The 15,080-nt window shown below is 36.1% G+C and overlaps 1 protein-coding gene across 1 annotated transcript; it reads right to left on the bottom strand.

Moving 5' to 3' along the window:
- Positions 1-437: 437 nt before the first annotated feature.
- LOC138894586 (uncharacterized) lies at positions 438-1,430 on the bottom strand. Its single transcript, XM_070179291.1, has 2 exons — positions 1,253-1,430; positions 438-1,033 (listed from the first exon to the last, which is right to left on the bottom strand). The coding sequence occupies exons 1-2, from the start codon at positions 1,428-1,430 to the stop codon at positions 438-440; spliced, it is 774 nt and encodes a 257-aa protein (XP_070035392.1).
- Positions 1,431-15,080: the final 13,650 nt, after the last annotated feature.

Raw genomic sequence — 15,080 nt, 5'->3', positions numbered from 1 at the left:
CCCAGTCCTCAAAGTCAGTCAATCCTCCCAGACACTCGGCACTCGCACTCGCACTCGGCACTCGCACTCAGTAGGTACCTGCGCTCACTGGGGTGTGTACAGAATCTAGAGGGGCTCCTTCATCCCAAGCGCTATAATAAGTCAATCATGGCGTAATCAATAACATCTGCTGCGGCATGCAGCCCGCTCCTATCATAAATCAATAATACTTTCTACGACGTGCTGTCACGACCCAAAATCCTAACCTGTCGTGATGACACCTATCGCTGTACTAGGCAAATCGACATTTCAAAAATATTTTCAATACTTCTAACAGAAATTGAATTAAAGCAGCTTTAACAATAAAAATTCTCATAAATAAGGAGAGAAATCCAAAACACAACGCGGAAGTTCCCAACTATCGGGGTGTCATAGAGTGCATGAGCATCTATACATCACTACATACCCTCATAAATTTCTTCTGGAGTCACATCTTTACATAATTCAATCCTTTGTTGTTGATTAAGTTTAGGCCCTTTGTGCAAAACCATTTTATCTATAGCAGGAAGTGATTGAGCAGCAGCGCCCATCAGTGACTTATAGAATTCTATTATCTCCCTTTTGATGCTTTCCGAGTCAGTTATTCTGTTACCAGTGATAGAATGCAGCTCTAATATTTGCTTCCTTTGGCTCCTTTCTTTCATGACAGCTGAGAAATATTTAGTATTGGAATCACCTAGCTGTATCCATTTTGCTCTGGCTTTTTGTTTCAGAGCTCCTTCTTCAATCATATCCCATTTTTCCAGATTTTGAACCAGCTCATTTTCCTTCAGCAGCATCTCAACAGAGCAGTTTGCATCAATGCTTCTTTGTACCTTTTCAAGTTCAATTCTGGCTATCTCTATCTTCTGTCTAATGAACTTAAACTCCTCAATATTAAGCTTTCTCAGTACTGGCCTTAATGCTTTGAGTTTCATCCACACATCTTGGATCTTCTGTCTGTGAAATCTTTGTTGCCAAATTTGCTGAACATCAGTTAAGAACCTCTCATAGTCTGCCCAGACATTGAATAATTTGAATGAAGTTTTCCTGCTTCTTTGGTTATCATTGAAAGTTAAGCTTATAGGTGCATGATCAGAAATGAAAGGCATCTCATATACAGTAGAAATATGTCCCCGTGGCATCATCCATTCATAATTACTAAAAATCCTGTCAATTCTGCTCTATATCCTGTCATAACCATCTTGTTTATTAGACCATGTGTAGTACTCACCTTCCCAAGTCAGTTCACTAAGTCTTAGGTCTTGTATACACTTGCTGAAGTCTTGAGTTTCAGCCATAGTACCTGGATTTTCATGCATCCTATCTTGCAATTGTAGGACAATATTAAAATCCTCCCAATCACCCATGGAATGGATGTCATTTGATCTATGTCTATCAGGTTTTCCCATAACTGCTTCCTTTTTTCTATTGATACTGCATACTCCTTGTCCTTCCTGATGTCTTTAACAACACAATGGATAACCTGCGCTTCTGCCTTGATTAACTTGACTGAGTAGTAACTAGTATCCCATATCACCTATATTCTTCCATTTACTGCAATATTGTAATTGTGTAGCATCTTCCAGCCAGAGTCAATGTGGTGGCTGACTCCTTTAGCTTTGTGCTCCTTTACTCTAGTTTCAATGATACCTGCAAATTTGATGTTTTTGGTCTTCAAGTAGTTTTTCAGCTCCTTCCTCTTATACGACTTATTAATACCCCTGTCATTCCATAGTAACCACTTCATTGATTGAGTTTAGTTACCCCACCCCTATCATGAGGCAAGGTAAAGCTCCCACTAGGACCTGTTTTTCCAATTTTAGATCCATTTCTACTAGACAAAGGTGTTAGCATAGGAAAATTTTCAAGGCTAAAATCTAACACTTGCTTCTTGCCTTTGTCTATTGCAGCTGCTCCATTGTTCTTTATACCTCCTTCACTTTGATTATGATTGGACTGCCTTGTCTCCACTGGTAAACAGTGTTGAGTTTTCTCCTGGACAATCCTATTTTGCTTATCAGTTACTCCATCTTTCTTAGAGATCTCTATACCACTTGCTTCTTTCTGCACATTTTCTGTATTACCTGCTGCATTAGTGATAGGATCTTTAGTCCTCCATTCATATGTTACTTTCTTTGTTTGCATTTGTCATAGTATACTGGCTTTCACTCATACACCAAGTCCTGTTGAAATACCGTTCCTCTAGGATCCATCACCATAATCTAAGTAGGCATTGCTTTTGTAACATTCACTTCAATCAGCATCCTTGCATAGAAAATTCGTGTTTGGTTAGTGGTGCACTCATCAGCAAATAGGGGTTTCCCAATAGCACTAGCAATTTTGCTCAAGGCATCACTACCCTAGCAGCTCATTGGCAATTTAGGAAAAATCACCCACAGTGGTATATCAGATAGGAACTCTTTACTTAGATCAAAATCTGAGACCATGGCTTGAGGATTATTGGTCTATTTCTGATAGTGTGAGGTCCAACATAAAACACTCGATACATATCAGTTAGGTTTTGAAATTTTATCACATAATATCCATCCTCATGAAGAGATAGATCTGGCTCAGCAACATCAAGCCAACGTTGAGCAATATACCTCCTCATAGCATTATATCCAGGATTATCACCTACAATATAGGCTATCAACGAAGCACTCCATCTCTCTTCTGCTTCTTTCACATCTTTCAAATCTAGTTTCACCACAGTTTGACCTTCTATAATCTGAGGAGGAACATACCCGAGAGCCATTCCATGAGTAGCTACTCGATTTTGCTGAAACAATTTGGTCCATATTTTTGGCTCTGTTTTTCGATCTACAAGATTCACCACCTTAGAGTCCAGAGCCACCTGCTCAATAGCTCCCATAGTAGCTTCAATTTGATCTAACATAGCCTCTTTGCCTAGATCCCCCTGCATGTCCTTAGTGTTTAGTTTAATTAGTATTCCATTGGAGTTTCCGTCAACCATAGGATTAACACTCGCTTCACTTTGATCAATTTGAGCTGGTGTACTTAGAGTCAATTTCCTGTTAACCTCCGAGCTAGTCGAGGGAGTAATCTCATCACTTCCAGTCATAACTAATCCTTGATGTTCTGGCGTTTTTAGCTCATGACCTTGCCCTTGAATTGCCTCTCCGGCTTTAGAATTGTTACTAATTGAGCTTCCAGTTGTTGAGATCGGCGTTTTAGGAACTTTTTTTGGTCTTCCTCTTCCTCTACCTCGCTCCCTTCCCATGGCGGACGCAACTAGCGCACGTTTAGCTAACGTGAGCTGAGAGCATGAGAGGAGACGAGCAAAATAAAACTTCTTATTGCTAGCAAATACTATTATTTTTATTTTCTTAGTCTTACTCAATTGAATGACCGGGATTGGTCAATTTACAAAAAAAGTTTCCTAAGAAATCAAGAGAACTTAATAATAATGAACAATTCTAAATATTAAATAGAAAAAATAGTCCATATGATAGAGTGTTAATTGTTGAAGAACTTATTTAGAGGGAATAAAAAAATCAAAATGATTGAGTAATTCAGTGTATAAAGAAAATCTCAAAATAATTAAATAATATTCAATAATAATAGAAGATGAAAAGAAACATTAATAATTAATTACAACTTACGTCCAACATATTTTAATCTGTCTCATCCTTATTCTTTCAAGCATAAGTTATTCATCTTGAAATTATAAGTAAAAAATAAGTGGATTTCAAACTTTTAAACATTAGGTAGAATTACTCAAAAATACTACAATTTTGAAATCCTTCAAAACTATAAATCTCGTTGAATTTTAATATGCACATCAATACCTCTTAATTCTGTCTAGAACGCCTCTTTTATAGATTTATGCAACCTCTTAATTCTGTCGAGAAAACCTCTTTTATAGATTTATGCAACTATTTTTTTACTTTTTTATAAAAAAATAAAATGAATATTACTGATATTGTGTCTCTTTGTTTCTCCTCTTAGATTTATTCTTTCTTCTTTCCTTTTTATGAAATTTTTGTTAGATAATTGATAGAAGAATAAGTAGAACTCATAAAAAATATACTTTATTAATAAAGGCAAAGTCACTGAAGTAATATATACTTTATGAATTATTTTTTTGTTCTTTTGAGGGTTCATGTTTTCAAGAATGAATCTTCTTCTTCCTCTTAAATCATTATAAGCTATAATGACCCAAAAAGTATCTTTAAATTTAATAATTAATTTTGTGTTTTAAGACCTCAAAAAATACTATTTATCATTCCTCGACTTGCGTACGTAGTCCGTATAATTTTTCGAAAAGTTTTTATGTGAAAATGGATTACAATGTGAAATAGAGCCTTAAAACTCAACTGAGTTAACTTTGGTCAATATTTTGAGCAAATGAACCCGGATCAGTATTTTGATAGTTTCGGTAGGTCCGTATCATAATTTGGGACTTGGACGTATGCCCGAAATTTAATTTGGAGGTCCCTAACTCAAGTTATGACCATTTAACAAAAACTAGTAGTTTAAAGGCTAAAAATTTCCAAATGTTTGACCACGGATTTGAATTTTTGATATTGGGGTCGGAATTCAATTCCGAAAATTTGAATAGCTTCGTTATATCATTTAAGACTTGTATGCCAAATTTGAAGTCATTCCGGATTCATTTAACATGTTTCGGCACAAGTTTTGTAAATTAAAAAGTTTGAAACTCAAAAGTTCGAATTGAGGTGTGAAATGTAATTTTGATGTTATTTGATGTGATTTGAGACTCCGAGTAAGTCCGTGTTATATTTTAGGACTCGTTGGTATATTTGATTGAGGTCCCGGGGGCCTCGGGTGAGTTTCGAAGGGTTAACGGATCGAATTTGGACTTAAAAGAAAATCTGAAGGTTTCTGCCATCTGATGTAATCGCACCTACGGAGTTTCCATTGCAGGTGCGAGCTCGTAGAAGCGAGCCTTCCATCGCAGATGCGGGATTGGGCTGGGCTGGGGTCTTCGCAAGTGCGGCCATTTTTGCGCAAAAGTGCGACCACAGATGCGGTCTTAAGCATCGTAGAAGCGGAGGCTGGGCAAATGAGGTTCGCAGAAGCGAAACTCCCTCCGCAAAAGCAGATACGCAGGTGCGAGCCCAGGCACCGTATGTGCAAAAATGCCTGGGCAGTGTATAAATCAAAGAGTCTGAGATTTTTCTCATTTTTAGACATTTTAAGTCTCGAATTTTGGCGATTCCAAAGGGGTTTTTCACGATTTTGAATTGGGTAAGTGTTCTATAACCAAAAGTATTTATATTTTATAAATCCATGTCTATATTCATCACTTATTTCGGATTTAGATGCAAGAAATTGGAATTTTTGTAAAACTTTTCAAAAATAAAAAATTAAGATTTGAAGGTCCATTTGACATCGGAATTTGATAATTTTTGTATGGTTGAACTCGTCTCGGAACGGGTGTTCGAATTTCGTAAGTTTTTTCAAGATTCGAGACGTGAGCCCCATTGATGGTTTTTGAGATGAATTTTGAATTTTAATCCGAAAAATTAATAAATTCATATGGAATTAATTCTTACGATTTGTATTGAGTATAGTGAATTGTTTATGACTAAATTTGAAGATTTCAGACACGAATATGCGAGGCAAAGGTTTATTGGATTCTTGAATTTGGTTGCAAGCGAGGTAAGTGTTTTGGTTAACCTTGACTTGAGGGAGTATGACTTATTTATCTATTTGCTACATGATTTAATGTGCGGGTACAACGTATATATGAGGTGACGAGTACTTATGCGTTGTGGTTGAGTCAAAGCATGCGAGTGGAATTTGTTTATTGTGAATAATTATCTATTTAATTAAGATATTCCTGCTTAAGTTTATTATTGATTATTTAATCATTAGTCGTGAAATTATTATTCATTTAATTATTGTTGAATATTTTGAAAGGTGAAGTCGGTATTCTGGTATTGAATTGATTGATAAGTGTATATCCCCGCATTTAAATACTCTTTTCAAATTTATATTATTATTTTCATGGTAAGGAAGAGTGTAAAAGCACGAAGGGTGATGTCGTGCCATTTTAATTATTCATAATATCATTGTCATAGTAAGGAAGAGTGTGAAAGCACGAAGGGTATTGTCGTGCCATTTGTGAGTGTAAAAGCACGAAGGGTGTTGCCGTGCCATTTGTAAGTGTAAAAGCACGAAGGGTGATGCCGTGTTATTTTCAAAGAGCGTAAAAGCACGAAGGGTGATGCCGTGCCAATTGAGAGTAAAAGCACGAAGATGGCGCCGTGCCACTTTCATATTATCATTTGCTCATTTTATTGTTGATGAATTAATTGGCTGCTAAGTGACACTTCTCCTGCTAAAATTATTATATCATTCCCCTTAGCATGTTCCCTCCCAATTGATAAATTGTTATTTATTGTATTATTGTTACTTTGTATTTGTATATACTTGTACAAGTTGATTATGTACGTGTCTTGTCATAACCTCATCACTACTTCGTCGAGGTTAGGCTCGGTACTTACCAGTACATGTGGTCGGTTGTACTGATACTACACTCTTCACTTTTTGTGCATATTTTGAAGTTGGTCCCAGTAGCGTACCATAGACGTGCTCGGATTCAGCTATTCAGTAGAGACTTGAGGTATAACTGCACAACGTTCGCAGTTCTGAAGTCTCTTTCTATTTTATCTCAGTTGTGTATTATCTTTCAAATAGTTTGAATTTTATTCAGACCTTTATTTGTATTATCCTAGTAGCTCGTACACTTGTGACACCAAATTTGGGGATGTATTTTGATAATTCGGTATTTATGGTCTTCCGCACTTTATTTTAGTAATTTGACTTCTATTTAATTAAATTTGCTTAAAAACAGTTAAGATTATTTTAACGTTGGCTTGCCTAGCAAGTGAAATGTTAGGCGCCATCACAATCCTGAAGGTGAAAATTTTAGGTCGTGACACAAACTCCAGAGTAATTAGTTTATCCATAACTTGTGTTTCTTTATTTCGTTTCTTAGGATTATTATATTTTTATGTTATCTTCCAAGTATAACATTTTTTTCTGGGCTATAGCTTCTTTATTTTTTATTTTTTTTAATAAAGTAAAAATTTTAACCGACAACTCCTGCATATTTCAAATAAGACAAGATCTAATAACTAAAATTAGTTGATTACAAAGTCCTAATTAAATAATTATTTTTTAATATAATTAAATTACAATTCTTAATATTAGGGACTTAATTAAAAGTTTTTTCCTAAATAGTAGGAAAATAATAAACTGACTATTTTGTCTAGTGTGAAGTTTATTTTTAGAGGGATAAAAAAGACGAACGATATTTCGCTAAGGGCCTTCATACCTTTAATATAATATAGATAAAACCTTGTTATCGTTTTATAAACAAGTGAGACATCTTAGTAATGTTGTGATTCATATGCAATTTTTTGAAAATAAAATATCAAAACTAACTCAAACGAATATAACAAAGAGAAAATGAAATGGTTGGAATGGAGCTAAATATACAGAAAAGATTTCCTAATTAGAATTCTAACATGAGAATATGTACCGTTAAAATAAAACCGTACAAGAAATGTATAATTTGTTTAATAGAATATTTTAGTGCTCATATTGAAAAATGCAGTGGCTCTGGTTTGTTTTGAGTTCTCACAAGCGGATTTGACTCCCCTCCGTCTCTTATTCTCTCAATTTCTCCAAGTTCCTATTTAGCTTTGTGACACTTGTCCTCTTTACAGTTTACATATTAATGGTCCAGATTAATTTAACTACCAAATAGTCTTAATCATGGTTAACATGCCTTTATTTTAGGAAAAAATACTCTCTAACTTTAGTATGAAATTTTCATCTCCAAAAATAATATTAAAACAAAGATACACAGACTAAATGAAGATAATATGTAACTTATTTGCCTACTTGGCGGAAATTTTAACCAGTCACAAAAAAAAAAAGTTGAATAAATTGCTGCAATATATATCTAACATTTGACATTATCGCCTCTATTTGTTTTTGTTGAGAAACATCCTTAAAAGTTGTACATCATTGGATCAAAAAATGCATAAGGTAACTGAGTCCATTACTTAAATGGTCATTCAACTATTCAAAATTATCTTGTAAAGTTATTTTTCTTTTATTTGCAACAAAAAAAAAATTAATTATGCCTATAGCACTCAAAATGTCACTCAACCTGATTTCTCAAACTTTTGATTGTCGAATGCTAACTTTACACTCTAAATTATCAACTTTTATATTTTTCTTTTTTTAATACTTTTTAATAAACATTATGGATTTACCTATAGAATAAATAAATTTTATTTAAAGATAAAAAATTAGTTTCTAGCATATATAATATCGGAATAATAATATAATTGAGCATAATTTTCAAGAATATATAATGCATATTATAAAAATATCTTTATTTAAATAATTATTTTCTATAGTACGTGTATGGAATATATATTTTAAAATTTTTATTTTCTTTCGTTCTCAATTTTGTAAATAAATGTTTGAGATTTTGTTGTTAATATCAAAAATTTTATTACGACCAAATTGTTCTAATTAACTTTCTACTATGCTTAATATTTTGTTATTCCACATTATATATGCTTAAATACTATTTTTATTTTTTTAATTTATAAATAATACTTGTTTATTCTAAGGTAAGTCCATAATATAAACTAAAAAGAGAAAAATTACAATATTAAAAAGCTAAAAAAATAAAAAGAAGATCAAAGTTGATAATTTAGAGGGTAAAATAGGTATTTGGCGATAAAAAGTTTGAAAAATTTGGTTGAGTGACCTTCTAGGTACTATAGGTATAGTTAAATGACTTTTTTTTTGAAAAAAAAAAATTCCCCTCCCCCCAATGTAGGAGGATCTATAGTGTTTCCACACTTTTCCTCCAGCGTGACTCGAACTCACGACCTGACGATCGTGGGTGGAGGTGCTTTACCAATTGAGCAAACCTCACTTGTCAGTTAAGTGACTTTGTTGTTACAAACGAAAAAAAATGACTTTGATAAATAATATCGGATAATTGAGTGACAATCTGAGTAATGAACTCTAAGTTAATTAGTTTTTCCACTAGCAGAAACTGAATGGAAGCCATGAAGTCACCCATTTAACATAGAACAAAATGAAGTTGAAACGTATTTATCAACGGCCAAAATCAACGTTTTCGTATTTTGTTAGGCAAATACTTTAATATTTTTGGAGTTAATTCTTACTAAAGTTCTAGAGTATATTTCCTAAAATAATGGAAATATCAACCTTATTAACCATGATTAAGACTATTTGATAATTAAATAAATCTGGACCATTAATATGTAAAGAGGACAAGTGTCACAAATCTAAATAGGAACTTAGGGTAATTGAGAGAATGAGAAATGGAGGGGAGTCAAATCCCTCACAAGCATTTATCGAAATGAAGGAATCTAAAATCAAATTATTCTCAAATGTATCTATCGAAAAAAAAGAATTTAAAACAAAATCCACCTCATTATTCTTAATTTAAACCGTTGGTAAATACAATTTATTAGCTCACTTATTCCAATGTTATTCCTCCACACTTGTCACACCCCTTTTATGCCCCAAAACGATAATGTGTTATGGATGGTGGGTTAAAGAGTTACTCCAATTAAAGTGACAAACTTGAATATGAATTATTTTATTTACAGAGTCGCCACTTGAAATTGATTTTTGGGTGTTCCAAGTCACCTTTTGTTTGAATCCCTAGTCAAAGTAAGATTTGACTCTTTTATTATTGGTCTGCAAAACAAAGTCCAGGTAAGAAATTCTGTTGACCGGGGAGAAGATGTAAGGCATTCCCCGAGTCCCGTGGTTCTAGCACGGTCGCTTTATTGACTACAACTTGGCTTGAATTAATGAATTATTACATGTTTTAGAACCTTTTATACATTACCGCTTTTATACCACTTTTATTATTTAAGAAATTTATTTGAACAAGTCGCGATGTCATGCACTCGTTTGTTTTTGTGCACATTGCGAATCGCGCCATGTGAAACGTACCCGCGATTTAAAACATATTTATTTTATTATTATTTTGAAGTTGGGGTCAAGTCCCGTATATGTGCACTTGAAATTTGGGTTACGTATCATAACTATGCCACAAGAACCGTACCCATAGTCACGATAATTTATTGTTAATCGCGTCTATAAGCATACTGGCGATGTTTATTCATGAATATTTTCCTAAGCTACTTTAATATTGACCGTGAGGCTCTTGTTTCATGGATATAACATTGTGGAAATATATGTAGAGTTTCAACGATATTTAATCCATATAGTAGTTAAGGACATCTTATGTAGTTACAAAAATTGGACAAATCGGTTTAGGAAACGGGCCAACATGGGTCGACTTATCAGAGCCCATTATTGTTATAAAAAAATCTGATTTTAAGCCCCCATCTATTCAAAATTAAAGGCAGCCCACTATCTATTAAGTTACCATAGGCCTAAAGTTCTATCAACTAAATATCTCAATAGCACATGGTCCAACGTTGCAACATCAGAAGGGCTAGAAAATAAATATTCTTAAGCTACTAGATAATCATGCTCACACTCATCAATTTAAACACATAAAATAATCATTCCAAACTCAAAACCAATCATGGTATCCAGCAAAGACTTGACCAACAAATTCAAACAATATAAGATTTATAAGAAAAGATATAATCAACAAAGTGAAGAGAGAGCCTTTATTGCTGAAAATTATTCTCCAAAACTTGTACAAGGGCAACAAAAACTTCTAACTGATTGAACATGGTAAGACTCAACGTCGACTGCCAAAGCCTCAACGACGACTTCGAAACTGATCGAACTCAACTAACTGAACCTTGGACAACCATTATGGTGTTTCAGTGATTTTGGAGTGAGCTTTATGGATGCTTTGAGCTGCTTTTCGACAGTATTTCATTGGATTTTTCATGCTGGTTTTGGGACAGACTCGAGGTTGTTTGGTGGCTGTTCGGCAGCAGCGAGTTTTGGACGGCGGTTGCTGGGCAATGGCAAAGGCGGAATAAGGTTGGGCGTCGGCTGGTCGAGAGATTCAGTGGAGTATAGTTAGTCTCGATCGAGAGAGATGAGAGGGTGGTTGTTGACTCTCAGTTGAGAGAAGAGAGACGATGGAGAGTTCTCCATTTTTGGGGAGGTGCGGCCGGTTTCCAAAATGAGGGAGGTTTCTGTGATCTTCTCCCTCTAGAAGAAAGGAATTCAGGGTTGTTTTTAATGGGTAGGGAGATTGGTACGGAGTTTGTGAGTGGGGGACAAGGGAAAGTGGAGAGGGGACAAAGTGTGGGGGGACAAGCATGGGGGACAAGAGAAAGTGGAGTGGGGACAAAGTATGGGGGACAAAGAGTGGGGACACGTGTGGGAAGATGGGAGCGAAAAATATTCAAGCACGGTAAAAAATTAGATGCTCACAGCATGCCCCTCTTTGCTTGGAAACATTAAAAGTTTTCAGGCAAAGATAAAGTGAGCCGTGTGACTAAGTTTTGACTATATCGTTATTCAAAAGAGGAAGAAAATAAAAGAAAAAAGTACAACCGAGTCCTGGTTTTGGACAACCTACATATCCCGGGTTATAAGGGAATCAGGTCGCATGTAGTTCAAGAAGAATGATGGAGTGATGAGTTCGAAAGTCGATCTAGGTTCCGTCAAGGCTCCGGTCTGTGGCCCTGTTATTACATCAAAATCTAAAGGAACTAAACAAACATATCAGTTATAAGTTATAAGATTTCTAAACCTTGATCTTGAGTCTTGACTGGTTGTTCATGCAGACTCTGATCTGAACCTTGATGCTTGCTAGCTATAGGTGCTAGTTCATTCTTCTACGGCTTCTTCTGAGCAAAACGGGAAATGTGAAGCTCGTAACTTCAGTCATGTTTTGAGCAGTCCATATCATTTCGATCTGCTTCTGCATTTGGATTCAAACTTTTTCTTTTGTTCATCTCAAACCTTGTGCCTCAAGGTAAAACCTGATCAGACATCACAACAAACAAACGAAAATTTTCTGCCCCAGTTTTCACTAGGAAAATTTCGTGAGTTATTGTAATAAAATTCTAAACTACTTCTTTATTGAAAGCAAATAACAGTAATGGTGTACCCTGAAAAGGTCATGATGATTTTGTTTTTTTTTATTGTCCCAAAAGAATGTCTCAACTAAGGATTTGTGTACCTTATGTTGGGAAAATATGGTAAGAGAATGGGATACCCTATATTGGCAATGATACCAGGGAGTGGTGTATCCTGCATTTAAAATCAAATCAACTAGGGAGTGGTGTACCCTATGTTGGAGAACACAGTAAGGGATTGGTGTACCCTATACTGGTAAGGAGATCATGGATTGGTGTACCCTATGCTGGTAAGGAAATATAATCAGGGGATTTGTGTACCCTGTATTACTGAAAAGGAAATGTAACCAGGGGTTGGCGCCCTATATTACTGAAAAGGAAAATGTAACCAGGGGTTAGCGCCCTATATTACTGAAAAAGAAATGTAACTAGGGGTTGGCGCTCTGTATTACTAAAAAGGAAAATATAACCAGAGGTTGGCGCCCTGTATTACTGAAAAGGAAATGTAACCAGAGGTTGGCGTCCTATATTACTCAAAAGGAAATGTAACCAGGGGTTGGTGCCCTGTATTACTAGAAAAGAAATGTAACCAGGGGCTGGCGCCCTGTATTACTAAAAAGGAAAATGTAACCAGGGGTTGGCGCCCTGTATTACTGAAAAGGAAACGTAACCAGGGGTTTGCGCCATGTGTTACTGAAAAGGAAATGTAACCAGGGGTTGGCGCCCTGTATTACTTAAAAGGAAATTTAACCAGGGGTTGGCACCTTGTATTACTAAAAAAAGAAATGTAACCAAGGGTTGGCGCCCTGTATTACTGGAAAGGAAATGTAACCAGGGGGGTTGGCGCCCTGTATTACTGAAAAGAAAATGTAACCAGGGGTTGGCGCCCTGTATTACTAAAAAAATGCTGAATCCCCAGGGTGAAAAGGGTCTACCTGGGTTAAACTAACGAAAAGCAAACCTGGGCGAAGAGTACTTCTACTCGGAATATGAGGTGTATCCCCCTAGGCGAAAAGTTTCTACCCGGGTTAAACTACGTAAAACAACATGAGTGAAGAGTACTTCTACCCAGAACTATGAGCTGGATCCCCCTAGGTAAAAATGTTCTACCTGGGTTAAGCTACGTAAAACAGCCTGGGCGAAGAGTACTTCTACCCGAAACTATGAGCTGGATCCCCCTTGGCAAAAATATTCTACCTGGGTTAATCTACGTAAAACAACCTGAGCGAAGAGTACTTCTACCCGGAACTATGAGCTGGATCCCCTTAGGCGAAAAGTTCTACCTGGGTAAAGCTACGTAAAACAACATGAGCTAAAAGTACTTCTACCCGAAACTATGAGCTGGATTCCCCTAGGCGAAAAGGTTCTATATGGGTTAAGCTACGCAAATGAGAGGTATGGACAGTAGTGATGCATGCTGAAGATTTTAAGGAGCTTACATTTGGTGACATTCGTCCTTTGAGAACCGCCATTCTGCACTGCTTTGTTCCTACTTCAAACAAAGAAAATTTGTGAGTTTTTAAAGTGGTGGTCGGTTTGTGGCCTTGATGCACTGAGGAGTTTGAGTTCACGGATACCCCATTGTCGAAGAACTGATTCTATCAGAGTGGTACCGAGATGCTCGGATACTTTGTATCATTTTCTGGAGACTTTGTCTTTCTGACGTCTCCCCTGGCTGTTTCATACCCGGATGTCCACGGTACTATTAACCCTTGTATCTAAGACAAAGCAATTTTTCTTTAAAATCAAACTTAGTTGTCTTGCACTGAGAACCAATTTGTGTCTGTAGTGCTTATCAACTTTTCCCATGAAGCAAGTCTTGCTTAGGCGACCTTTTCAGTTTCTTGAGACACTTTGTCCGCCTTATCAAAAGAGATCACAGATGGATTCCTGCCTTCGTCAATGCCGTATATGCTCCAAATTATGCTCGGTATTACGGGAAAACTGTAGACAGTTTTGCAGCCATTTTTGCTTTGCTTTTTTGATGCAAGATTAGACCGAAAGGAAATTTAAGAAAAATTATGGAAAATAATAGAAGAGCAATTGGAAGTGAAAAAGGAATTGTGTCTAAATAAAAGGTGTCCCTTTAGGGGAGAGAAACAATGAGACTTATCTAGAGATATGTGCCGACTTCAATGAATCATGACATGTATTTTGGACTGGAAGTCTGATCTGTCTGAGCTGTCTAATTCTCAAAATACGTCGCAAATGTTCATCTTGAAACTGTCTTGGTTGTGCTCATGCCGGAGCATCGAAGACCCTCATTCGGCTAGTAGCGCCCTTTGTGGGTTTTCGCTAACTCACCTCTCTCATTTCTTTAATCACTGTTGCCTTATGGTGCCCATCTGGTTTTCACCAATAAGACTCTTGCATTTCTCTGCTCACTGTCACCTTACAGTGCTCATACAGGTTTTCACCAATAAGACTCTCTCATTTCTTCTTTTTTTTTTTTCTTCATGCGGAAGGTTGGCCAATGCCCCTGGCATGGGGACTTCAAGTATTCTCAAAGATCGATCAGAAATTCTTAACAGGAAAAGGCGAAAAGAACCTTGAACTGAATTATAACTTTTGGAATTGTTCCTACGAGAAAACCGTAAGATAAAAACAAACTTCTGCCCTAGTTTTGGAGTATTGGGAATATGGATTTTTTGTTGCGATGGGACCGAACCCAGGGTAAGGCTGCCTACGTATCCTTTCGGAATCAGTTCGGACGTAGTTCAATGACTCAAAAAATTTGTTGTTTGACTTTGTAAGTACACATGTTCCAAAAAGTGGAAAACAAGGAAGATGAAAAATACAGCTTAAAAGGGGTAACAAAAGGGTGACACTTGCTTGGAATAGCGAGCAATGGTAGCCTTCATCATCTCGATCTAAGAAAATTATGCGTGAAAGTTCCACAGTGGGTATATATCATACATAATATCTTTTGACTGCATCTTCATTAATAGTCATGTCTGGTACCCGTCCTTCTTCATCTACCAGGTG

This window comes from Nicotiana tomentosiformis, chromosome 6, assembly GCF_000390325.3.
Source record: "Nicotiana tomentosiformis chromosome 6, ASM39032v3, whole genome shotgun sequence".
In the NCBI taxonomy this organism is placed as follows: Eukaryota; Viridiplantae; Streptophyta; class Magnoliopsida; order Solanales; family Solanaceae; genus Nicotiana; species Nicotiana tomentosiformis.
The sequence above is the reverse complement of the archived record's forward strand: the minus strand, read 5'-3'. Positions and strand labels throughout refer to the sequence as shown.

Coding starts and splice junctions, on each gene's coding strand:
- LOC138894586 (XM_070179291.1), bottom strand. CDS start 1,430: ATGGGAAAACCTGATAGACATAGATCAAATGACATCCATTCCATGGGT. Junction 1,034..1,252: donor TAGTGAACTGACTTGGGAAG/GTGAGTACTACA, acceptor ATGTCTGGGCAG/ACTATGAGAGGTTCTTAACT.